We start from the raw sequence: 23503 nt of genomic DNA, 5'->3' as shown, positions 1-23503 counted from the left end.
TGGGTTTAGTCCACGCTTCCAGAAAAACGTGGGGCGCGGCGACGTATTTGCTGCCAATACCAACTCTATTGACAACCAGAGGATCGTTCTCGAACGGCATGCGCGCTTCATGCCTTCATGCACGGGAGACAGCGATACAATGGAGAGAGCTTCTCCTGCTGCTGAAGGGGCATCATCATTGGGACTCACCCTCAGATGGCGTTCACCCATGCGTTAATGCTATTCTTGTAGGGATAAAGTGGTGCAAAACAACATTACCTCGGTCCAAACAAGTGGCTTGGTTGAATGCACTCCAACTCTAGCCCCAGTTTATATGTCCTCATCTGCGAGATTGACCGACTACTTAAGACGTGAGGGCGTCGAACCCGTTGCACATTGTATCGTTAGTCCCTCACATGAACGTTTCCAGGCGGTGAAGTGGCGCAGGGCCATGCAAGAACACACAATGATGAAGAACCCACATCTCAACATTATGGACCTCCCAATCAATATCTGACGACATTGTGACCGAATCCACTCTATTGAGAGGTCCTCACCCTGATCTACTGAGGTTGCTAGACAGTCTCAGCGACGTATCTATTCTTCGACGTTTTCGGTGCTCAAACCCTTGTAGGTCGAGACTTGGACGTGTTGGACAAGGGTGTACAGCTTTTCCTTGGCGTCTTCGTCTTCGTTACGCTTGCGCGAGAGACGCACGCGGACGCGGTAAGGGATGTTGCGCACACCTTGGGACCACACAAACTTGTTCAACTTGGAGTCGATGCGGACATCGGCGGTGCCCATGGCCTTTTGGGCGAACTTCTTGATTTCGCGAACAGCCTTGGGAGCCTTCTTCTTGAAGGTACTAAAGCAAGGTTAAGGAAGTCTCCAAGGTGGGAGCTACAGATGTGGATCTGAAGAAACATGCACGTATAAATCGTCAAAAAGGATACGCTCCATGCAGGCGCTTGTGGAGGTTGATCGTGTAGTCGCGGGACACGACGTCGGCCACGGTGGAGGTCTTGATCTTCTTGGTGGATTCTTTGGCCATTTTGCTTGAGCTCAGTAGGGTGAGAGAAGGAGTAAATTTGACCCCAATGACCACCACTTGGCTTGACCAAATTCCAAGCCAGTCGTTTGCATTCCCGATCCAGCCAATCAAATCCATAATCTGTTATCCGGACATCATCCGGATGTTTTCTAAATGTAACGTTAACACTGTATCACATGGACATGCAGAGATTGTGAATTGAGTTGTTAGCCGCGCGTCGTGTACTACTAGTTGCTACGGAGCTATTCGTCGGTCTTAGCTACGCAAATGTGATATTCGCTCAACTGGTCCGCAGTCACGGGGCCAGGCGATCCCGTCATGAGCTCATTGCCAGTGGTAGACTTGGGAAACGCAATCACATCGCGCAAGCTACAGGAACGATCAGTCGACGTTCCATCAGGGAATGATTAACCTTGGCGCTCCACACAAAATAGCAACGAGTCGATCCAACCCCAATGCAATGCCGCCGTGAGGAGGAGCCCCATGTCCCAACGCGTTGAGCAAGTGCTCAAAGCTCTTTTTCTAAGATCAAGATAGGGAGGGATGGTTAGATTACATATCCACGGGAGGTAGTTGGTGTGCAGCTCGTACTTGGACGTCAGGAAGGTTGAGCACTTGCTGAAGCACCGATTGCTGCAACTCCATCGAGTGCAGACGAATGGAGCCCCCGCCCAGCTCCCATCCATTGCACACAAGGTCCATATGCTGCGCTTTGATCGTGAGCAGCTCGTTCTGCATCGCCGGGTCTTCCCATGCATTCTTGCCCGTGGCCAAGAGGGCTTTCAACTTGGCCAAGTCGTCTTCTCGCGGGGCCGTGAACGGATGATGCGTCGCCGACAGTCCTACGACATACACCCTCGATGGTCACGGCAGAATTGATCGATCGCACAATGGTGGGCTATCTATCTTTACCGTCATTGTCCATTTCAAACATGGGAAAGTCCACAATCCACAAGTGGTTGTACTTGAACGGATCCAGCTCTTCTTGCAGCTGGCCTCGGGCGTACAGCAGTTGCGACGTCTGCAGCCGCATACGACCGAGCAGCGTGCACACGTTTGCATAAGAGCCACACGTGAGGAGGAGCACGTCGTCGTCCTCGACGTCCAGGCGGTCGTTGACCTGGTCCAGTTGCGCTGCCGACAGTTTCTTGGCCACCGACGACTTCCACTTGATGTTGTCCTGGTCGTGCAAGTATGGCGTTCAATCCCGCTCACACCAGCATCACCAAGGACACGCCTACCTCAATCTTGACCGCGTACACGCCGCGCCCATCCACAGACAGCCGCTTCGCCAGGGCTTCCAAGTCGGCCATGTCCTTGCGGGAAAACCCGCCCTTGGCCAGCTTCTTGACGTTGATCGCTCGAACAACGTCGGTAGAGGACGACGTGGTAGTTGTGGATGACCCAAAGACGTCGACGGGAATGATGTCGGACAGGTCCTTGAGCTCGAGGCCAAATCGCGTGTCGGGCTTGTCGACCCCGAATCGATCCATGGCCTCCGAGTAGCTCATGATGGGAAACGCATGGTCCAGCGATACATTCGCGCACTTCCAAATGGACTTGACCATGCCCTACCAAACCAACGTGAAACAAATCCATACATACGACTACGACTGAATCACCTCGATCACATCCATAATGTCATTTTGGGTCACAAATGACATTTCCAAATCGATTTGCGTAAACTCGGGCTGGCGATCCGCGCGACCGCCTTCATCGCGGTAGCATCGCGCCAGTTGAAAGTACCGATCCAAGCCACCGACCATCAACAGCTACAACGCCCATGAACCCATGAGGCCACGAGGAAGAAGAAACGCACCTGTTTGTACTGCTGGGGACTCTGTGTGAGCGCGTAGAATTGGTTCTTGCTTCGAGTGGGGACGAGGAACTCGCGCGCTCCTTCCGGCGTGCTCTTGAACAGCGTGGGCGTTTCAATCTCCAGAAACCCGAGTTGGCACAAGTAATTGCGAGCTAGAGAACACCAATGTGAGAGAAAGAACACTGGGATATATATACGCGACCTGTCATGGACACGTTGGAGCGGAGGGCGAGGTTTTGCTGCAACGCCGGCCGACGCAAGTCCAGGTATCGATGACGCAACCGCGTGTCTTCGTTCGCGACTTCCGAACCAGTAGACACCTAGAATACAACATCTTTGACGTCGACACGAAGGAAGGTTCGACGTACTTGCAACGGCAACGGCGACGTCGTGTTGAGCGTGTCGACGGCATCGACGACGACCTCGACTGCTCCCGTCCCCATGTTCGCATTGACCATGTCGATGGGGCGTCCGCGGACCTGGTCATGGTTAAGGGGATTCTTGTGATAGCTTGTGGGTAGGTCGGGTACCTGGCCAGTGACTCGGATCACAGTTTCAGGCTTGAGCAAGTTCGCACTATCCACATGGTTGTCCTTTCCAAACACGAGCTGCGTGGTGCCATGACGATCGCGAATCGACACAAACGTCATGGGGCCGAACGACCGAATGGCATCCACCCATCCAGAGAGCTTAATCTCCTTCCCAATGTCATCCACACGCAGTTCGCCACAAGTGTGCGAGCGAAAGGCATGCGTCGACAAGGTACGCGTGGGATGGTGGATGCCGCCTCGAAGCAAGATCGGATGCGCTAGCATTTGCACGTGAGCCGTGAGCTGTCATGCATGAGTCATGTCAAAGGTATACCAAGCATCCGCGTCGACAGCCGCAGCATAGTATCGTTTGAACAGCGCGAATCAAATGAACTTGCGCCCAAAAAAGCGCCACATCAAACACCTTCAAATACTGTAGGACTGTAAATAGTAATAGCCCACCATTTTTATAGTGTGAAGTGGACTGAAATTAGTGTTTTGCACGAATCTTCCACCAGCGAAGTCTGAGTTGTACCCCGGGTCACAGTATTGTTCTGCAGAACGCAGAAGAATGTCAGCGCAACGAAATACATTGTACAGTACACATCGTCCCTGTGCTGCTTCTTAGCCAAAGCAATCAACTTCGCTCCACAGCTACGCCTTCGTATACATAGTACGTATATGTACTAGTATGTAGTACATGTAGATGACTTGCAAGACGTCTCTAACGTTATTAGTTTTGCATCATTTTTTTACGATAACTATGTAACCATCCGGTACAGTATTTATTTATTCTATGCCATGTCCACATGGAGTGTTATTGTACTGGATTGGGGAATAGGAACATCCTTTCCATTGGCAGCTGCTTTTTCATTTGATTACCAAACCAATGGTGCCAGTGGCCGTGGGGTTCGTGGAGACTGCAATGGGATGCACCTTGGATGGGACGACCCTTGTTCGTACGACATGGCTCTGACCTCTTTGAGCAAGGGATGTTCAACCGCCAAAGTGAAGCGGCATGGTGGGATCAAGAAATGGAAGTCAAGATGAGCCTTGCGTGTGATTGGCCATAACTGATCGTCATGCCCTCCAGTCGTCGATGCGTTCCATGTATTCAAAATGGTGGGGGGGGTATGTCATTTTACGCCAAAGTAGGGGGGGGTACACATATCCAAACGAAAAATGCGAGCCTATTTAACTATGGGGTGGGGGTCAACGTTTATTTTTTAGTGGGTCCCTATGATTCCTTTTTACTGAATGGATCTCCCGTACACCGGGTAGCCAATTTGGTATTTGCGACCAACCAAACACCCGTGAGGCACGTGCTTCTCGCTGTCAGCAGGCCACCACGTCACTTGGAAGAGATGACCTTGACCCATGCAGAAATCCTTGCCAAGCCCTATGTGCGTGGCGAGACGGACCTCTTTGAGTACCTCACGGCGCTCATGTCGACCAAGATTCTGATCTTCGACGGTGGCATGGGCACGATGATTCAAAAGCACAAGTTCTCGGAAGAAGAGTACCGCGGCGACCGATTCAAAGATTGGCCGCATTTGGTCAAAGGGAACAACGACTTGTTGTCGATCACCCAGCGCGACGTGATCAAGGACATCCACAAAGAATACATGACCATTGGCGGCGCCCAACTCATCGGGACCAACACGTTCTCGGGCACGACGATTGCCCAGGCCGATTACCACATGGAAGACCTCGTATACGAAATCAACTTTGAAAGTGCCGCGCTGGCGCGCGAGGCATGCGACGAACTCACGGCCCTCGACCCGCTCACGCCTCGCTTCGTCGCCGGTTCCATCGGCCCCACGAACCGCACGTTGTCCATTTCGCCCAACGTAGAAGACCCAGGTTTTCGCAACGTCACGTTCGACGAACTGGTCCAAGCGTACTACGAGCAAATCGAAGCGTTGATGGACGGCGGGAGCGACATCTTGCTGGTCGAGACCATCTTCGACACGTTGAACGCCAAGGCGGCGGTGTTTGCCGTTAACAAGTACCAAGCCGACAAGAACAAGAAGATCCCTCTCTTCATCTCCGGGACCATCGTCGACATGAGCGGCCGGACGTTGAGTGGGCAGACCACGGAAGCATTCTACGTGAGTCTGCGCCACTCGAAGCCGTTCTGCATCGGACTCAACTGCGCGTTGGGGGCCAACCAAATGAAGCCTTTCCTGCGCCGCCTAGCCAATGTAGCCGAGTGCTTCGTGTCCGTGTATGCTAACGCCGGCCTGCCCAACGCCATGGGCGGGTACGATGACGACCCGCTGCTCATGGCCAAGTACTGCGGCGAGTTCTGCGAAGAAGGACTGCTCAACATGATTGGCGGATGCTGCGGCACCACTCCCCTACATATCAAGGCGATCGCGGACGAAGCGCACAAGTCTCCGCCGCGTCCGCAGTACGTCCCCAAAGAGCCGTTCATGTGGCTCTCTGGGTTGGAAGACATGGTCGTGACCAAGGAACGGTTTTCGTTTCTCAACGTGGGCGAACGGTGCAACATCAGCGGATCCATTCGCTTCAAGAAGCTCATCATCAAGGGCGACTACGGCACGGCCATGGAAATCGCGCGCGCGCAAGTCGAGGAAGGCGCGATGGTCGTGGATGTGAACGTGGACGACGGCATGTTGGATGGCGTGGCAGCAATGGAACGTTTCCTAAAGATCGCCGTGACCGAGCCAGACGTGTCCAAAGTGCCTTTTATGATTGACTCGTCCAAGTTTCACGTGGTGGAGGCCGGGCTCAAATGCGTGCAAGGCAAGTGCATTGTCAACTCGATCTCGCTCAAGGTCGGCGAAGACGAGTTTGTCCGCCATGCCAAGATCGTCAAGAGCCACGGGGCCGCCGTGGTCGTGATGGCGTTCGACGAGTACGGCCAGGCCGCGACGGAAGCGGAAAAGGTGCGCATCTGCAAGCGGTCATATGACATTTTGGTCGGTCCGCGGGTGGGGTTTCCCCCCGAGGATATTGTGTTCGACCCGAACATCCTCACGATTGCCACGGGTATGGAAGAGCACAACAACTACGGCGTGGACTTTATCAACGCGTGCAAAGTGATCAAGGAGCAGAACCCGTACTGCAAGATCTCGGGGGGGGTGTCCAACTTGTCGTTTGGGTTTCGAGGCGTCAACGTCATCCGCGAAGCGATTCACAGTGTGTTTCTGTACCATGCGGTGCAGGCGGGTATGGATATGGGCATTGTGAACGCCGGCATGTTGCAGATCTACGACGACATCCCCAAGGACCTGCTGCAAATCGTCGAGGATGTCGTGCTCAACCGCAACCCCGAGGCGTCGGAAGCGCTGCTGGAACGGTCGTTGCTTGAACGGGAAAAGGCGGACGCGGCCAAGAAGGGCGGCACCGGCGTCGTGGTGGCGCAGCAGGAATGGCGTACCAAGCCAGTCGGCGAGCGCCTCACACATGCGCTGGTCAAGGGTATTTCCGACTACATTGACAACGACGTGGAAGAGATGCGGCTGTTGTGCGACCGGCCGTTGCATGTGATCGAAGGGCCGCTCATGGACGGGATGAATGTGGTCGGGGACTTGTTTGGCGCGGGCAAGATGTTCTTGCCCCAAGTGATCAAGAGCGCCCGCGTGATGAAAAAGGCGGTGGCGTACTTGCTGCCGTTCATGGAGGAAGAAAAGCTGGCGCAGCAGGCCAAGGACCGCGCTGATGGCATTGTGAGCGAAGACATGGACGAGGACAGTATGTACGCGGGCAAGGTGCTGCTGGCCACGGTCAAGGGCGACGTCCATGACATCGGCAAGAACATCGTGGGGGTCGTGCTCGGCTGCAACAACTACAAGATCATCGACGCAGGGGTGATGGTGCCGTGCGAGGAGATTCTGCGGCTCGCCAAGGAGCACAATGTCGACATCATTGGCTTGTCTGGGCTGATCACGCCATCGCTGGATGAAATGGTGTTTGTCGCCAAGGAGATGGCCAAGGCGGGCATGACCATGCCGCTCATGGTCGGGGGTGCCACCACGTCCAAGATGCACGCCGCCGTCAAGATCGCGCCGCAGTACTCGACGATAGACCACCCCGTGATCCACGTGCTGGACGCGTCCCGGTCCGTGGTCGTGGTCGGCAACTTGCTCAAGCCAGAGGAAAAAGCCGACTTTGCCGAGGAAATCCTCGAAGAGTACGAAGAGATGCGCGACGACTACTATGCGTCGATCGACGACATCAAGATGATTCCGTACGAAAAGATCTGCGCCAAGTCGTTCAAGATCAACTGGGCCACCAACCCGCCGTTCGGCAAGACAAACCAGCTCGGCAACCGCGTCATCGACGACGTGCCCCTCGACGACATTGTGCCGTTTATCGACTGGAACCCGTTCTTCCAGACGTGGGAGCTGCGCGGGCGGTACCCCAACCGCGGGTACCCCAAGATCTTTGACGACGAAAACGTCGGCGCCGAGGCCAAGAAGCTGTTTGATGACGCCCAGACCATGCTCCATGAGATCATCGCCAACAAGTCGATGCAAGTGCGCGGCGTGTGCGGCATTTACCGCGCCGCCCGCAAGGATCAAGATGTGGTGCTGTACGACCCCGAGCATCGCGACCGCGAGCTCGCGTCGTTTTGCATGCTGCGCCAACAGGCCGAGAAGGAAACGGATGAGCCATACATGAGTTTATGCGACTTTATCGCGCCTGTGGAAACCGGCCTTGAAGACCATTTGGGCATGTTTGCCGTCGGGTGCTTTGGCGTCGAGGAACTGGCGGCCGCGTACGACGCCAAGCACGACGACTACTCCAAGATCATGGCCCAAGCGATCGGCGATCGATTCGTGGAAGCGTTTGCCGAGTACATCCATCGCGAGATGCGCACCAAACTGTGGGGATATGCCCAGGACGAGAGCCTCGTGCAGGAAGACTTGCTTAAAGTCAAGTACGACGGCATCCGACCGGCGCCAGGGTACCCATCGCAACCCGACCACACGGAGAAGAAGATCATGTGGGACCTCCTCCAGGCCGAAGCGCTCGGGTTGAAGCTGAGCGAGAACTTTGTGATGATGCCGGCGTCGTCGGTGAGTGCGCTCTGCTTTGCACACCCCGAGTCGCAGTACTTTGCCGTGGGCAAGGTCGGGAAGGACCAAATCACGGCGTATGCTGAGCGAAAGCAGCAGAGCGTCGAGTTCACGGAGAAGTGGCTGTCTCCGATTCTCAACTACGACCGCGACTAGACGATACCGCCGCAATCTCAAGACATGCCATCATGACATGTATGCCATGTCTGAACACAGTATCGCACCCGTTGTATGTGCCATAACGTGGAGATTGTGACCTAGGTTCGTCCAGTAGTAGAAAGAGTCGAATTTGGTTGGAGCGGCCAACAAATTATAACAAAATTGTGTACTATTGATGACTGCTGCCAACAAATTATATCAAAATTGTGTACTATTGATGACTGCTGCCAACAAAGTATAACAAAATTGTGTACTATTGACGACTGCTGCCAAAACATTATAACAAAATTGTGAACTATTGATGACTGCTGCCAACAAGTTACAGTATAACAAGGTCGTAATAATAGTATTGATACTGACAATGATGGAGACGGGGGCATTTTTAAATATTGGACGGACGCTGGGCTTGCAGCGTTCAAAATGGTGTACAGGGGATGGTGCTTTACAACGGGTGACGTGGCACTCGGTGGTGAGGAGGACGACGGATTGAAGAGCATGATGACCCCTGTTGGAGCAGGATTAGGAGGAGGCAGCATTCCACCACGCAACTCGCTCGGCATTGGGCATGGCGGTCATGGGTCGCGCAATGGGGCGATACAGCATGGACGACGACACATTCGAATGTTCGTGAAAGCGCTCGTCCATGATCACTGGATTCCCTGCACGGGTGGGTGGGGTGTCGAGGTTCACATCTGGACGACCAATGGAGCGGAAATTCCACTTGTCCCCACATTCGACATCCATGTCAACGCTCTCCTCATTGAAGGAGCACAACTCTTCCTTTTCGCAGCTACACGCAACAACGTATTGCCTTGAGTCGTGTGTATCAACGGTCCTTTCGTACCGATCAAGGGAAGCGCCGCGAAAGATCAATTCTGGCGACGTGACCCGTCGAGGTCGTGGCACAAAGACATGTTTGGCCTTGGCTTGGCGGTCGAAGTCCGTGATATCCAGTCCCGGGTCCATCTTGTCCAACGGAGGAACGGACGAGTCCTCGCGGCGACTCCCCATGTCCCTGCCCCAGTTGTTCGATCCCACGTCTGGCGGCGAGTTTGTTCGCATCATGGCAAAACGAAAACTGAAGAGTTTCGCAATCGATGTTTAAATCGGCACCGCATCCGGATATCCCAACAGGTGGAAAAATGCACCAATCACAAGCCATTTTAACCGGATTATCGACCGTGCATGATAGATACGCTTTGGATGCAAAGGCGGCCAAACTTAGCAGGAAGGACATGGATAGGTTATCACAGCATAGAATGTCTACGATGCAGCCCAAGTACACTAGGCGTACGTGAGGCCCAAGAAAAACCCGGCCGCAAACCCACCTAGAGTTATTACTCAAGTCGGAATCTCATGTGTGCAAAGTAGTGAGACCATACCCGAGGAGGGCAAGTTGTGCTTGGACAGCGCCAGGAATTTCTTCCACCAGATCTTAAAGTCATCAGGCGTGATCTTGCCATCGCCATTGGGGTCCACAGCCGCAATCGCATCCTTCTCCACCTTCTTCCAGTCAATTTGAATGTACCCCGCCGACGCCGCCATCTAAACGAACCAGGCTTAAATGGGTTCTCTCACACGTCCGCGATGTGCGGTACCTGAGCACCGATAAACACCACGCCGATAGCCACGGCAGCCACTTTTCCAATGGACTTGACCGCCATGCCAGCGCAGAATCCCACGGCGCCACCGAAGGACACTTGGCCAACCGAACCAGCGTATTGGTCGATCAAGCGGCTCACCGGGTCGTCGCTCTTCTTGCCACTGCTTCCCCCGCCAGACGCATTTTCAGCCTATGAAATGTGTTGGGAACTCTCATGTATTCTCTGCATGCACATGAAGCATGCGTACCTTGAGGGTGCGGGTGATGGCGGCTTGGCACTGGGCAACTGGGAAATGTCAGGATGTGGACGGAAATGCGAGCGTACCATTGAAAGTGGACACACAAGCGGCACCGAGTACCCCCAAAGCAGTCATGCGCACAGCCAAATGCTGGCCATTGAATTTCAGCGGAGCGGACACCGCTGTATGTATTAGCCGTTAGGAAGGATGTACATGAACGGAGAAATGTACCGCTAGAGCGCACAGCGCGGGCCACAAGAGTGCGAACCAACGAGGACTTGTGTTCAACTATAAGGTATACAAGCATGAGTCCCTCCGCTTGTGAAGGCGGCGGCATGTACCTGCACGGATCGACTGGGTCAGCATATCACCAAATTCAAAATGTGCGACTGGCGAGCTTGGGGCATCCGGTTACAGGTACGACATATCCAGATGATACAGTCGTATCCGGAGAATTCACATACGCATCTTTACCACCAACTTCATTGTGACGTTGCCTTCAAATGCAAACACAAGGGTTTGAGCGTGAAATCGACGAGCAATACTGTGGTGCTTGTGATGGAGCTGTGCTATCTGTTTATGATGTGATGCCCTACTACCGTGTGTGTGAAGAGACTTTTGAACGATTGGCTTCACCTAATCTGAGCCAACTGACACAATTCAGCAAAAATAGCATTGATTGGTTTGGTGACTTTTGGAATTGGCCAATCACAGACAGTCCTACCGCTGTGTGAAAAAATCCGGATAATCAAACCTGGTATTTACGCGACCCCCGACAAATGCTCGCACGTGAGAGTGGGCCGGTTCTCAGTCAATTGCAGAGTGAGATGTTCCTAAAGCAAGCCACTAGATGCGGTAGGCACATCCCATGACAATCCTTAGAACGTTGCTAATCAATTCGAGTAGTGGAGGCCAAGGGCACGCTGGTTCGAGCGCTGTCAACTCGAAGTGGCGCCGTAAGTGTGCGCCCAAGCATGCCACCTCGGTTCGCGTTGTTGAAAGCCCGCGGCAATAACCTGTCGCTCCGAATTACAGCCATGGGCGTGCTAGGCTTTGCTGGTGCTCGAGTGTTTATGTGTACGTTGGAGAGTGCTTTACGCATCATGTGTTGACATGACCCTAGCGCCTTCAACGCTGTGCCAAGGAGGCGTCTCGGAAGCTCCCGCTACGGTCATTTTAGTTCCACATATTCCTTGCGTTTACGTTTACGCATCATCGTATTGTAGAGAACTGCTGTCTTTCGCAATGGTGGCACGAATGATCGAAACAACGACGATCCCAGCAACTTCATTGCCACAGTGCTGAGATTTCTGTGTGGTGCAGCAGTTGGCAGCGTGGTGTGTCCTATCGTAACGGAGGCTGCAATCCCACTAGCTATTGGAGTTGTTTTCGGTGTACACGTACGTACGTACCTACGGTTGGAGGTGATTCAGATCGAAATGACGACGTTTGTAGGTTGCGTCATTGACGGGGATCTTTGAGTTTACGTGGACGGACGTCGAAAAGTCGTTTGTGTCGACGTACATCGCAAAAGGCCAAGTCAAGTGGGGGCAACTTCGAGTTGACGTTATGCAATTCTTGAAGCTCGAAGAGTCGCCAGAACTCATGCATGCTGTTGCAGGGTTTCACAAATGGGCTAAACACAACTTGTATTCAGGTACAACTACTGTAACTACCGACGGCATCTTATTACCGAGTTTACGTAGTTGAATTTGCTTTGGGGGTACTTTGGTACGTTTAAGCATGGGATCGTCTCCAGTGCCATTACCACCCCCTAACGTTACGAGTGGGAATGTCTTTGTTAATTCGAAACAAGAAAACCATCAAATATTTCACTTGGTCTTTGGCTCGTGCGACTTCAACCGGGACTTGGCCTGCGAACCCAACTTTTGTGATTCCACACATCGGATTGTACCTACAGTATGTGCCCTGGCCACAGTACAATCTCCATGCTTCGAGTTGGCCGCAAGGGTATTCCAGTACTTCAAATGGTTGGAGCGAAAATGTCTTTATGAAGTACTTTAACGTAACTTCAAAGTGATTCTTCTGTGACTTGGTGCATAAACATCACGTAATTCTTGGACATCTATTCCAGCCAATCCCAGGCCACGAACTATGATGGACAACGTCACATCATAGCAAGATTTGAAGGAATTATACTCATAAAACCTGTCCAACTTTATATGGCTTCGTTTCTATGCGACGGAATCACCTAACGAGAGGAGCGACAATGCTCCCACCCTGATATCCATAATGATATTCCCGTCCAAACCAAGAAAGGCAGAGACCCTCGATGTACATGAACAGCTTCACGATAGATCTCGTGAGGTTTAGACGCGATCGCCATCTCTGTCGCTGCAATGAAATCGATGGTGGACGAACATTCGAGACCATCTCTGTTTTAAGGGAATGCACTATTGCCTTTCAAACTTAATATATCCCATTGTCCCACAGAGGATTAGTAAGTTCCAACAACACATTTCCAGGCCACTGTGGAAAAAAGATGGCGGTGATGAACCCTTGGAAAGTTCGGGTGCTGTGCAGCTCCCGCGATACCTTCATGGAGTCGTCGCTGATGTCCAAGCTGCCGTTCAATCCCCGACAGTTCGAGTACCATCCACGCGATCCATCGTTGCTCGTGTTTGGAACGTTCTCTGGACAAGTCGTGGTGTGGAACCACGCACTAAACCGCGCGCATTACGTGTCCAAGGCGCACCAACTCAGTCCAACTGAACAGGTTCTAGGGCTGTCATGGCTGCACAAACCCGAATATCAAGACAGGTTCATCGTCGGAACTCAGAAAGGCACCATCTCCATGTGCTCGATGGACTCGACCAGGTCCCACGAACCCACCAAGCAGTTCGTTCCGTTTCCCCACCTAAGCTCAGTCCACGTCAACTTGAACGACCAGCATGTCCTTGTGAGCGGGAATTCCCACTCTGTACGCATTTACGACGTGCAGACCGGCCAGATCGTGCGCACTTTCGACGACATCCACGAAAAAGAGATCAACCTTTCCAGGTTCGCATTGTTGGACTGACCGAAGCGCGGCGCTCATGTTTTCACCGCGATGTAGGTTCGCCAATCTGTCGTCAACGCTCTTCGCTACGTGCTCCTTTGACAAGACCATGAAGTTGTGGGACACGCGCAGCCCCGACACGACCCCTATCTACACGTGCACTTCGCAAGGCGAGAACTTGACCATTTGCTTTTCTCCGGACGACCAGCGGCTGCTTGTGTCTGCAATCGACGACGAGTTCAATCAATTTAGCCTGCTCAATGGCAAACTCGACTGGGGGTATGTATACACGAATGAGAGCGATGATATGACCTGATGCTGAGCGGGGGGGGGTATGGTGTTGTAGGTTGACACCGCAACGACAGGGTGACAAACCGTCTTATTCGCGGTCATATTACACCTCAAGCGGCAATCTCATTCTCAGGTATGTCTATTCCATCTCGCGCAGGATATGCAACCAACTCCTCACACACACATTTGATGTCGCTCGCGCAGTGGGTCCACGGATCACTCGGTCGTGCGCATGTACTGCTCCCACACGGGCCGCCTCCTTCACGGATCGATTCAGTACTCTGGGCGGAAGCACTCGGCGCTGCACACGCTGTCCCTGCGAGCCAACCCCCACGACGAACTCAAGTTTTGTGTGCGTCCACATGCAAGTTTGACGCGCTTACATTCGCATGTGTGTGTAGGCTCTGGTGGCGTACTCGGATGCTGACCACATCAACGAGTTGATTGAAAACACGATGGTGGGCACGGAGCAGTCGTCCGACGTCGAGTTCATCCACACGTTTTGCCCGTCGTGGGAGTTCAAGCAAGCCACGACCACGGCTTTGCTGGACGACACGGCCACGGCCGACGTTGTGTTGACTGTGGAAAACCAGTCGATCCCAGCGCATTCGCTGGTTCTGTCGTGTCGGTCACATCGGTAGGTACTGTATATCGCCACAATATGCTTTGTATTCACTAACCATGGAGCGTAGAATGGCCTCTGTCTTGGCATGCATCCGCGAAGGTCGAGTGTACGAGAGCCCCGTGTCGTTCGACCAAGTCACCGACGACGGATCGCAGCTAACGCTTTGCGGACTTTCTCTGCGCGTGCATTGCTCGTTGCCGTCGTTGCGTCTGTTTCTGGTCTACTTGTACTCGGACGACGTCGATCTGCCGTCATACGACCCGTCCACGTGTCAGCACCTGGTACATTTGGCTTTGTACTTTGACCTCCGGCACCTCGTGTCACTCGTTGAAATGAAGTGCTCCCAGCACCTGTCGATACAAAACATCCGATCCGTAGCCAACTTTGCCTTTCAGAACCAACTTCACCAACTGCTGTCGTCGTGCCTGCGGTACCTCGTTGTTCACCGCGGGGTCCTCGGCGCCCTCACTGGCTTCTTTCCCAGCATTCGGTACTTGCTCAGCGAAGAACTCAAGGGCTGCACGCACTCCCACGGGGTCCCTGAATGCTACGGCCACCTGTGCCTCCTGGACCCACATCACCGACTTCTTGTCGTCGGCGGCATCTGCCACTCCACCATGCATCCGAGCTACATCTCCCCCAAGCACATCCTCGTGCTGGACATGGACGCCAGCTACGGCACCAAAGTCGACACGACGGGCGAGTGTCCGTCGTCGCTCGTGTTCAGCGCCGCGTGCGCCTTGGACGCCCACCAGTACCTAGTGTGCGGTGGCGGTCACGCCCAGCAACCCAACGACGAACTGCTCGTGTTCGACACCCGGGCTTTTATCTGGTCCAAACTCCCACCCCTGTCGACTCCGTCCCCTTCGCTCGGTCGCGTCGGCCACTCGCTGACGCGGGATCCGACGTTGCAAGGGGACGGCTGCCGGTTGTTCTTGTTTGGGGGGTGCAACGTCCGCACCAAGGAGTACTACAACGACGTCCACTGCTTGAACGTCGCCCCAGACAACCACCTCGATTGGACGTGTCCGACGGTGCTCGGCACCCCCCCACTGGCCAGCATGGCGCACTCGGCCACGACCATCCGCGCCCATAACTCGTACGGCGACGCGTGCTCCGTCATGGTGGTCTTTGGAGGCGCCGGACCAGGGTACCTCCTCAGCACACTCAACATCCTGCATCTGTCGGAGACGTACCTTCGGTGGGAAACCCCCGACTCCCGTGGAAGTATCCCGGGCGCACGATACGGCCACAGTGCCGTGTGGATCCAGCCCTCGACTACGTCGTCAACCAACTCCATCCTCGTGTTCGGAGGGGCGCTGTCGGCCCCCTGCCAAGACTTGTACATGGTGGAGATCATCGTTGGGGCACATGAGCAGCCTTCCCAAGCCACGTGGTCCCTCGTGCAGACCCAAGGCGTGCCGCCGTCCCCGCGGTATCGGCACACGGCCGTGCTCTCGGCCAGCGCGCGTCACATGCTGGTGTGCGGCGGCATCGGCAACGACAGCGACAAGCATTCCACGTCGGACGTTGTTGTCGTGTTGGACCTCGAGACGCGCGAGTGGGCCAACAGCACCGTCAAGACCATCGAGCCCAACCTGGACCACTCTGTGATCGTTCAGCAGTCCAGTTGGTACACGGACATTGTGAGCCTCGTGGACTCGCCCGTCCAAAGCGACGTCGTGTTCTGCTTCGACACTAACGATGGCCCCCTGCACGCACACTCGCTCTTCCTCACGAGGTCCCTGCACATGCGGCGCATGCTGCACACCGGCATGCTCGAAAGCCTCTGCGGCGCCGTGTCCCTCAACAAGCCCAAGTCCACCGTCCGCGCGCTCCTCGAGTTCGTGTACACGGACCGCCTGCGGGTGCTGCCCGGGGACTTGATGGACTTGCTGGACACGGCCCATTCATTCAACATGTCCATCCTGTCGATGCTGCTCCAGGTACGTTTTACTTTGGCCACGAAATATCATTCCAAACTGAATATATATATATATATATGTAGGGAATCGCCGTGAATTTGCTAGATGAAGCGAATGTCGGTTCGATGCTCGTGTTTGCCGACATCCACGGCCTCAAGTCTCTCAAGCTCGGATGTGTGACATTCATCTTGCAGCGCTGGCGATGGGAAGAGGTGGAGCGAATGTTTCGCAGTGAAGTGAGTGTGGGACTCCGCGACGAGCTCGAGCTGTGGGGCTCCACGTCAGGGCACGCGTACATGTACAACCAAGCACAGTACCACATCGCCGTGTAGGGTTTGTAGGTGTATATTTATGTCGTTGGGGGGATGGCAACGTTTAATTTCATTCAGTGGGATATTACTTGAGCATTTTAGTCCAAGTCGTCGTCGCTGTTGTCGTACTCGGGGTCCACGGAACTCGCCTCGTTGGAGCGCTTTCCGTGCGCTGCTTTTTGCTTGGCTTTTGACTGCAGCAACGTGTGTCTACGTCACTCCAACGATCAACACTTATATTTGGACAGGAGTATGATTTTTTCAATATATATATATATATATATATATATATATATATATATATATATATATATATATATATATATATATATATATATATATATATGTACCCCACGACCCCAATGCGCAATTCAAAGTTTTTGATTTCCACTTTGAGCGTTTGCAGGGCAGCTTTGATCTGCACCAATGGCGACGTGTCGGTCATTTTGCTGCCTTTGCTGTCCATATCCGACTAAACAAGATGGAACAGACGTCAGCTATCGGACGATGACGCTATATATATATATATATACCTTGGTCTCGCGCAATTGCTCAGTGATGTCCGAGTGCTGGGTGGTCATCGCATTGACCTTTTCCGACCCTTCTTTGCACCGTTCCGTGACCCCTTGGAGCTTTTCCTTGATTTGGTGGTACTCTTGGCGCTACACAAATCACCAAGTTGGAATAAACCATCGCGTTTATAATAATCTATAGGCAGGTACTACCAAATGATCGAACTCATTGTTGATGTGCTTTTCCTTTTCCGCCATGCGCTGGATCACTTCCGAGAGCTGGGTCGTAATCGCTTTGAGCTGGGCCGTCGTGCCCGACAGGTTCTCTGTGATCGTCTACGTCACGAGTACTCCATCATACTACTAGTACTACTACTAGTAGTACCATGCTGTGCTTTTTGGTTTGCTCAATGTGCGCATGCCACTCCTTCCCTTCGTCTTCTTTGGTCTTGGCCTTCAACTTGGGTCCCACGCGCTCCAGCTCGGTCTTCCATAGCAGCGGGTCCACACTCGTGAGAATGATCTGCTTGGCTGACTCGTCCAGGTCGTTTTCCTCGGCCTTGCCGCGCATCGCGTACAGCTCCTCGTCCTCTTCCTCCACGGGCACTTCGTCGTCGGCTTCTACCTCGACGTTCTCGTCCACCTCGGCCTCCTCGGCGTACTCTTCTTTCGGGTAATTCGGTTTCGCCCACGCAAACCCTTTTGCTGCTAGCGCCTTGTCGCAGATGAACTCGAGCGTCGAGCACACGGCCTCGCCAAACCCTTGCTTGAGTTTGGCCGCGGGAAAGTCGAGTGGGAACCCCATGATCTTGAGCGACAGAATCAACTTGTTCACGCTCGTGTTCGGGTCGTCGTACTTGTCCACGACAAAGTCCTGCTCGCACACCTTCATCAAGTACACGACGATCTCGAGGAAGCTCTTGAATTGCGCACTAACGTTATGGACATTCAGTGTGATCATAAATGCTCATGCTGCCAAGGTTGGGTTCGTACCTTGCATTCTGGGCAGCGAGGGCAAACGACGTGTCTGTGAACACGACAAAGTTCTTCTTCTTGGACATTTCCTTCTCGTAGCCCAAAATGCGAAGCTTTTCCAATGCGTTGCCCATGGCCGTCACAGCGGTATCCTACCACCACCGGAGAAACAACATGAGGGCGCGCTACGTCCATGCATGCTGAGATGATCGTACGTCTCTCGTGCGAGGCTCTTTGCTGCCTTCGTCTCCCTTGTTCGTGTCCACGTCGTCCGCTTCATCTGCCATCTTCAATTCAATATATATGGTCGAACAGGTGACTGTTGGGCCCGTCGGTTACGTGGGCGGTTACATATTCCATCATTATCCGGACGCAATTTACTTGGCGACGGATTATACTATTTTCTGTTTAATTATTATTTTGACTAAGTATTCTAAACCCTGGCATCCTCAAAAGCCATTTCGTAGCTTACGCCGTACATGAGGTTTCGTAGTGCCGTTTCGCGGCAACGCCGTTTCGACGACGTCCTTCTACATTTGCCGCAATATATCAAGTCTCGTTCATTGCCCAAGGAAGAACAGGAGCAGCAGCATACTGTACCTGGGACCTGGCACTCTTCCGAGGAGGCGGCGACGGCTCGTCCAACCGACGCTTCGACGTCCTTCGCACACTTTCCGTCGACGTGTCCAGAGCCTTCTTCAATGGACCGGGCTTTCGTCCCCGCTTCTTCGTCGGGGTGGTACCTTCTTCTTCGATCCCTGTCTGTTGGGCTATTTCCAGCAACTTGGACAGCGGCACATCCTCGTCGGTGATCACGTCGGAGCTCACGTCCCCGTCGAGGCAGTCGTCGTAGTGATCGCATGTCTAGAGATTTGGCATGAGCCGAAACACGTTCGAAGACACTTGCCAAGAGGTGCAGGTCGAGGCTTTGTCGAGTTGGAGCCAGGAGGCAAATGTGTTGGGCGGCAGGGCGGCCATTTCGATTCGCCCTCACATGCGTCGCAAAGAAACGTTCAAGTGTCAGCAACCGCTTGGACGGAATGTCGTACACGCGACCATCTACCACCCATGTCACAACGATGGGCCAGAAGTTGGGCACGTACCCCGCAGCTCCCCCAGGGCTTGGTCGCTGACGAAGCGGTCACGCTTGGCGGAGTACACTGTCACGAGCTGCCCTTGGAGATGCGGACACATGTTGACTTCGACTTGCGGTCGCCGAGACTGCAACAGTTTGAGCTCCCGCTTGTCCGAGATCTCGGGTTCCAACGGGATGTAGACTCTTCTGCCGTCGACGTATGGTTTTCTCGTTGACGGATCGGCTGGCTTCTTTGGTTTGATCATTGACGACGTTCGACGGAGGAGCGACGGATGGACCTTGGACAGGTCCAAAGGTCTCGGGGATTCTACCGCCTCCAGAGCTGCGATGGACGCCTGGAGAGCACTTGCGCTGTACGCTTTTTGCTTGAGGGCCAATTGAACATCACGACGTAGGATGCTGTCCAGTAGTGGCATCGTTGGGGTGGCACCTGTGGCGAGGACGTGTTTGTTTGGAATGTGTCTGGCCTCTGGCACAGGGAGCTCGTTCCCAAGACCCACTGTTGCCATGGACGATAGGACTTTGCATGAAAGACTCTCTCGCACCAACTGGGAGGACACACACATCAGCAGCACCTGCACGTCGCGCAGAAAGCTCACATCGTCATCGAACTGCTGGTGGCGTATCTTCGTACGAATGCAACGGAGTTTCCATCGGTATACCTCTGACGTAGCCATGAACTCGTCCTTGCCAGTCGCATGCAACATCGAGGACAGTACAAACCCGTATGACGCGTATCGACCAAGTGATTCGCCATCCTCAGCAACCATCGCTCACACCAGCCCACAACCGTTGGAACTGACGTGGGCAATTTTGCAGCAGAATGCACTTAGAAATCCATTGATTGGATAAAATACAAACCATTCACCTCATTAAACTGATTTGATTGGCTTTTGTGTATTTAAATGAGTTTTCTAAGATTAGACCGATCTTGGAGCGCAAGGACCAAGTATCGACGCGATGAATGACTTGTTCGATGGTGGGATGCAATAGTATCATGGGCTGAAGCGCCATGATCGATGGAACGACGGCAGGGCCGTGACGCTCTGCCGCTGCGACGCCCCCTTACGCGGCGCCGCGTAGATATGTGGAAATGACCTATCCGGAAAATACGGATACCAAGCCGCCTTGGCCAAAAATTCAAACCCAACGCCATTCCGATGCCGCGAAAGAAGGGAGTGATCTGGTCATTCTTCAACGACCTGCCTGACGATGAGTCGTCCCGCCTAAAGATGAGTCGCGTCGAGTGCAAGTACTGCAAAGGCAATGTCGTCAAGAGCACTAGTCGCCTTCGATCCCACCTGCGTATCTGCCCCAACTTTGACGGCGCCCTCATGCCACCACTGGACGATGACGACGACGACGATGGCGTGGTCGACTTCAAGGACCCGAAACTCGTCAAGGATGACGGTGGCAAGGGGGATTCGTTTCATCCTCTCAGTCGGTACATAGATCACACACTCCTCAAGGTGCGTACGTCATCGCATACGATAGTTCCATGATGATGACAAATAGCCCGACGCGACTCCGCACGACATTGCCGCGTTGTGCCGCGAAGCCCACGAGAACGGCTTTTACTCCGTCTGTGTCAGCAGCGTGTATGCCTCACATGCTCGTCAAGTACTGCACGAGTGTACTTGGACGTGTTGCTCATATGCCGCATAGGTCCTGGACGGGTTTGAAAAAAAGTCCAAGCGCACGAATGGCCATCATGTCAAGGTGACGTGCGTGGTCGGATTTCCTTCTGGTGCGACACCGTCCGAGATCAAGGCACTTGAGGCCACAAATTGTCTCACGGCGGGTGCGGAAGAGATCGACATGGTGGTGCCCGTGGGGTACCTCAAAGGCGGTGACCATGCTTATGTGCTGCGAGACATCAGGTGCATCCATCTACCTCGTCGTTCATCTTGGCTTAAATGTCATATATATGCGTGTGGTGCAGTGCAGTAGTGTCCGCGTGCAAGAAGTTCAGCGCCGTGAGCAAAGTCATATTGGAAACCGCGTTGCTGACTGACCCAGAGATTGAAACGGCGAGTCACTTGGCCATCTCCACGGGTGCCGATTTCGTCACGACGTCCACGGGCTTCTCCACGCGCGGCGCGTCCGTCCACGACATTCAGTCCATGGCGCGAATCGCACACCCTCGCAACGTCCAGGTCAAAGCAAGCGGCGGCATCCACTCGATGGAGCAGGCGCAGCTCTTGATCCAAGCAGGCGCCACGCGACTGGGCACGTCTGCGGGCTTGATCATCGCCCACCTTCCCACGCCTCCTCCCGTCGTGTCGGACTACAACATGTCGCTTTGATGACCACGGCCGCCCCTCTGTAGGAATAATAGCACCAACAACCACCACCCACGCGCAATATGTTAATCAAAACACATGTGTGTCAGTCATATCTACGCTTGAAACTGGGAAGTGGGATTTGCACCCTTGGTGATCGCCACGCCTGCCGACGTGCCTAACCGCGTCGCCCCTGCATGGAGCATCAATTGCGCATCCTCAACGCATCGGATGCCGCCGCTGGCTTTGACCTGGACGTTGTGGGGTCGCGCCAGTCGCGCCATCACCTGGACATCATGCACGGACGCGCCGCGCGTGGAGAACCCCGTGGAGGTCTTGATGAAGTCGGCGCCGGCCGAAATGGCCAGTCGCGACGCGATCTCGACCTCGGTTTCCGTGAGCAGCGCCGTTTCCAAGATGACTTTGCACGTGACCGCGTTCGTGTGGGGCCGCTTGCATGCTGCGACCACCGCACTAGGCTTGATGTCATGAGTTAAGTGGCGGGGACGAGGACAAGATGGACCTGATGTCGCGTAGCACGTACGCGTGGTCGCCGCCTTTCAACTTGCCCACGGCGATCACCATGTCGATTTCTTGGGCGCCGGCGTCGATGTATTGGGCTGCCTCGAACGCCTTCACCTCGGACGTGGACGCTCCAAGGGGAAACCCCACAACGCAACACACTTTGACGGAATGCGAGTGCCGCTGCTTGCTTCGTTTCTTCTCATGGAGGTTGAGTACCTAGGAAGGAGTTCGCTTAGGGACAACGAGAAGATAGATGTATGTATTCACACTTGACGGGCGTGGGCAGCGAATATGCCATTGACGCATACAGAGTAGAACCCGTTTTCCAAGGCTTCTCTGCACAGCACGGAAACATCGTCGGCCGTGGCGTCGGCCTGGATATCAACAACGTTGAGCATTACTTGGACGAGTACTGTATGTGTACCCTGAGCAGGGTGTGGTCGATCATTCGACTCATGGGATGAAACTTCTTCACGTCCTCGTCCTTGACTGCAGGTGCACGCATCATGTACACTGCTTCGAGATGGTGATCGTCTGCATCGTTTGATTCTGGGAGCTCGCCTGTGAACTTTGGACACGAACGAATATGGGATACAGCTCTGCTGGAAGATTTGGACACTGTCGCCTTGCAGTGTTTGCACTCGATGCGTGGCATCTTCATCTGCGGCTCGCCGTTCTCTGGAAGCTCCACAAATTCGTTCCACACGGCGCCGCGCTTGCGTCCCATGATGAAGTGGGGCAAAAGGACGCAATAAAATGACGCCATTTGATTCGCTAAAACTTGTACCCACTGTCCAGTAATGTCCAGTAATAATGCTCCGAAGTACGATTAATAACTGGCATTTTATTGATTTTTTGTGAGTATTACTATTACTGTAGTACTACAGTAGTATTAATAATAGAATTTATCTGAGAGTGCTACCAATACTTAAAGACTACAAAAAAATGCCTTGTCTTTCGACAGCTATTCCAACTTTGTATTGATATTTTTTAGGAAAATAAGCCGTAATAACGATAGAACTGGACAAGACCAACAGAAGTTACGGTTCAGATTTTCGATTGGTGAAAAATTGATCGAGTAATATAATTTAAACCAACCAGCCTTTTTGTGTGGAAATATATGGAGTCAGGCACATTTTGGCCGAAACGGAGCATCAAGTATATCTTGATCTTTGTAAACATCACTTATCCGTATGAAGGTTTCCATTGTATCCGGATTATTCACAATGTTTAACCTAATTACCAGGTAAAACAACCGTAACAAAAAATGATTTAACGTCAAAAAATATGTATGGGTAACTTGGCGAATACGACAATTCTATCCGACATTAGTCTTATTGGTTAAAATTTCAATACTTCGTACCTTTCATCGGTAGATGACTCTTCATTTTCAATACAAAGACCAAATCTCGTATGTTGGTTTTTATACAATCTCTGACGAGGTGAGGACATGAACCGTGAGGAGCAGCCTCTGCACGCAATACACGTGGCACACGTCGTGGCTCCGGGTGCCA

The 23503-nt window shown here is 53.4% G+C and overlaps 11 protein-coding genes across 18 annotated transcripts; 4 read left to right on the top strand and 7 right to left on the bottom strand.

The window, feature by feature from the left end:
* Window positions 1-449: 449 nt before the first annotated feature.
* Window positions 450-1106, bottom strand: H257_00699 (60S ribosomal protein L31). Its single transcript, XM_009823505.1, has 2 exons — window positions 933-1106; window positions 450-844 (listed from the first exon to the last, which is right to left on the bottom strand). The coding sequence occupies exons 1-2, from the start codon at window positions 1028-1030 to the stop codon at window positions 577-579; spliced, it is 366 nt and encodes a 121-aa protein (XP_009821807.1). The 5' UTR covers window positions 1031-1106; the 3' UTR covers window positions 450-576.
* A 101-nt stretch (window positions 1107-1207) lies between these two features.
* Window positions 1208-3768, bottom strand: H257_00698 (aspartate-tRNA ligase). The gene is made up of 11 exons (XM_009823504.1): window positions 3714-3768; window positions 3380-3657; window positions 3218-3328; window positions 3052-3169; window positions 2850-3001; window positions 2653-2802; window positions 2272-2601; window positions 1943-2210; window positions 1622-1872; window positions 1443-1552; window positions 1208-1399 (listed from the first exon to the last, which is right to left on the bottom strand). Exons 1-11 carry the CDS (start codon window positions 3739-3741, stop codon window positions 1273-1275), a joined length of 1923 nt encoding a protein of 640 aa, XP_009821806.1. The 5' UTR covers window positions 3742-3768; the 3' UTR covers window positions 1208-1272.
* A 906-nt stretch (window positions 3769-4674) lies between these two features.
* H257_00697 (methionine synthase) lies at window positions 4675-8868 on the top strand. Its single transcript, XM_009823503.1, has one exon. It carries the CDS (start codon window positions 4744-4746, stop codon window positions 8581-8583), a length of 3840 nt encoding a protein of 1279 aa, XP_009821805.1. The 5' UTR covers window positions 4675-4743; the 3' UTR covers window positions 8584-8868.
* Window positions 8869-9105: 237 nt separating this feature from the next.
* Window positions 9106-9648, bottom strand: H257_00696 (hypothetical protein; the record flags this gene model as incomplete). Its single annotated transcript, XM_009823502.1, has 2 exons — window positions 9106-9376; window positions 9431-9648. The coding sequence occupies 2 exons, from the start codon at window positions 9646-9648 to the stop codon at window positions 9106-9108; spliced, it is 489 nt and encodes a 162-aa protein (XP_009821804.1).
* Window positions 9649-9870: 222 nt separating this feature from the next.
* On the bottom strand, window positions 9871-10794 carry H257_00695 (hypothetical protein; the record flags this gene model as incomplete). The annotated part of the gene is made up of 7 exons (XM_009823501.1): window positions 9871-9914; window positions 9969-10131; window positions 10185-10379; window positions 10438-10475; window positions 10515-10610; window positions 10660-10716; window positions 10770-10794. The coding sequence occupies 7 exons, from the start codon at window positions 10792-10794 to the stop codon at window positions 9871-9873; spliced, it is 618 nt and encodes a 205-aa protein (XP_009821803.1).
* Window positions 10795-11101: 307 nt separating this feature from the next.
* H257_00694 (hypothetical protein) lies at window positions 11102-12444 on the top strand. Of its 4 annotated transcripts, XM_009823498.1 has the most exons (6): window positions 11102-11283; window positions 11335-11505; window positions 11552-11598; window positions 11655-11828; window positions 11884-12085; window positions 12135-12444. In XM_009823498.1, exons 1-6 carry the CDS (start codon window positions 11208-11210, stop codon window positions 12167-12169), a joined length of 705 nt encoding a protein of 234 aa, XP_009821800.1. In that variant the 5' UTR covers window positions 11102-11207; the 3' UTR covers window positions 12170-12444. The 4 variants fall into 4 exon arrangements, with proteins under 4 accessions (XP_009821800.1, XP_009821799.1, XP_009821802.1 ...); XM_009823497.1 differs by having other exon boundaries at window positions 11884-12444; XM_009823500.1 differs by having other exon boundaries at window positions 11102-11505.
* Window positions 12445-12923: 479 nt separating this feature from the next.
* H257_00693 lies at window positions 12924-16695 on the top strand. 2 transcript variants are annotated; one of them, XM_009823495.1, is made up of 7 exons: window positions 12924-13449; window positions 13505-13726; window positions 13794-13871; window positions 13943-14090; window positions 14140-14375; window positions 14431-16309; window positions 16372-16695. In XM_009823495.1, the coding sequence occupies exons 1-7, from the start codon at window positions 12932-12934 to the stop codon at window positions 16618-16620; spliced, it is 3330 nt and encodes a 1109-aa protein (XP_009821797.1). In that variant the 5' UTR covers window positions 12924-12931; the 3' UTR covers window positions 16621-16695. The 2 variants fall into 2 exon arrangements, with proteins under 2 accessions (XP_009821797.1, XP_009821798.1); XM_009823496.1 differs by having other exon boundaries at window positions 14431-16695.
* A 2-nt stretch (window positions 16696-16697) lies between these two features.
* H257_00692 (hypothetical protein) lies at window positions 16698-18373 on the bottom strand (the record flags this gene model as incomplete). Its single annotated transcript, XM_009823494.1, has 7 exons — window positions 16698-16809; window positions 16950-17071; window positions 17133-17261; window positions 17325-17447; window positions 17497-18043; window positions 18105-18238; window positions 18302-18373. The coding sequence occupies 7 exons, from the start codon at window positions 18371-18373 to the stop codon at window positions 16698-16700; spliced, it is 1239 nt and encodes a 412-aa protein (XP_009821796.1).
* A 93-nt stretch (window positions 18374-18466) lies between these two features.
* On the bottom strand, window positions 18467-19995 carry H257_00691 (hypothetical protein). Of its 4 annotated transcripts, XM_009823492.1 has the most exons (4): window positions 19190-19995; window positions 18994-19145; window positions 18687-18950; window positions 18467-18616 (listed from the first exon to the last, which is right to left on the bottom strand). In XM_009823492.1, the coding sequence occupies exons 1-4, from the start codon at window positions 19950-19952 to the stop codon at window positions 18536-18538; spliced, it is 1260 nt and encodes a 419-aa protein (XP_009821794.1). In that variant the 5' UTR covers window positions 19953-19995; the 3' UTR covers window positions 18467-18535. The 4 variants fall into 4 exon arrangements, with proteins under 4 accessions (XP_009821794.1, XP_009821793.1, XP_009821795.1 ...); XM_009823491.1 differs by having other exon boundaries at window positions 18687-19145; XM_009823493.1 differs by having other exon boundaries at window positions 18467-18950.
* Window positions 19996-20327: 332 nt separating this feature from the next.
* Window positions 20328-22129, top strand: H257_00690 (deoxyribose-phosphate aldolase). The gene is made up of 4 exons (XM_009823489.1): window positions 20328-20651; window positions 20698-20802; window positions 20848-21062; window positions 21125-22129. The coding sequence occupies exons 1-4, from the start codon at window positions 20343-20345 to the stop codon at window positions 21486-21488; spliced, it is 993 nt and encodes a 330-aa protein (XP_009821791.1). The 5' UTR covers window positions 20328-20342; the 3' UTR covers window positions 21489-22129.
* Window positions 21076-22716, bottom strand: H257_00689 (deoxyribose-phosphate aldolase; the record flags this gene model as incomplete). Its single annotated transcript, XM_009823488.1, has 4 exons — window positions 21076-21938; window positions 21988-22205; window positions 22259-22363; window positions 22414-22716. The coding sequence occupies 4 exons, from the start codon at window positions 22714-22716 to the stop codon at window positions 21581-21583; spliced, it is 984 nt and encodes a 327-aa protein (XP_009821790.1). The 3' UTR covers window positions 21076-21580.
* Between the last annotated feature and the right edge of the window lie 787 nt (window positions 22717-23503).

Source organism: Aphanomyces astaci, assembly GCF_000520075.1.
Source record: "Aphanomyces astaci strain APO3 unplaced genomic scaffold supercont1.1, whole genome shotgun sequence".
Classification (NCBI taxonomy): Eukaryota; Oomycota; class Saprolegniomycetes; order Saprolegniales; family Verrucalvaceae; genus Aphanomyces; species Aphanomyces astaci.
This window is presented reverse-complemented; position numbering and strand designations above follow the sequence as displayed.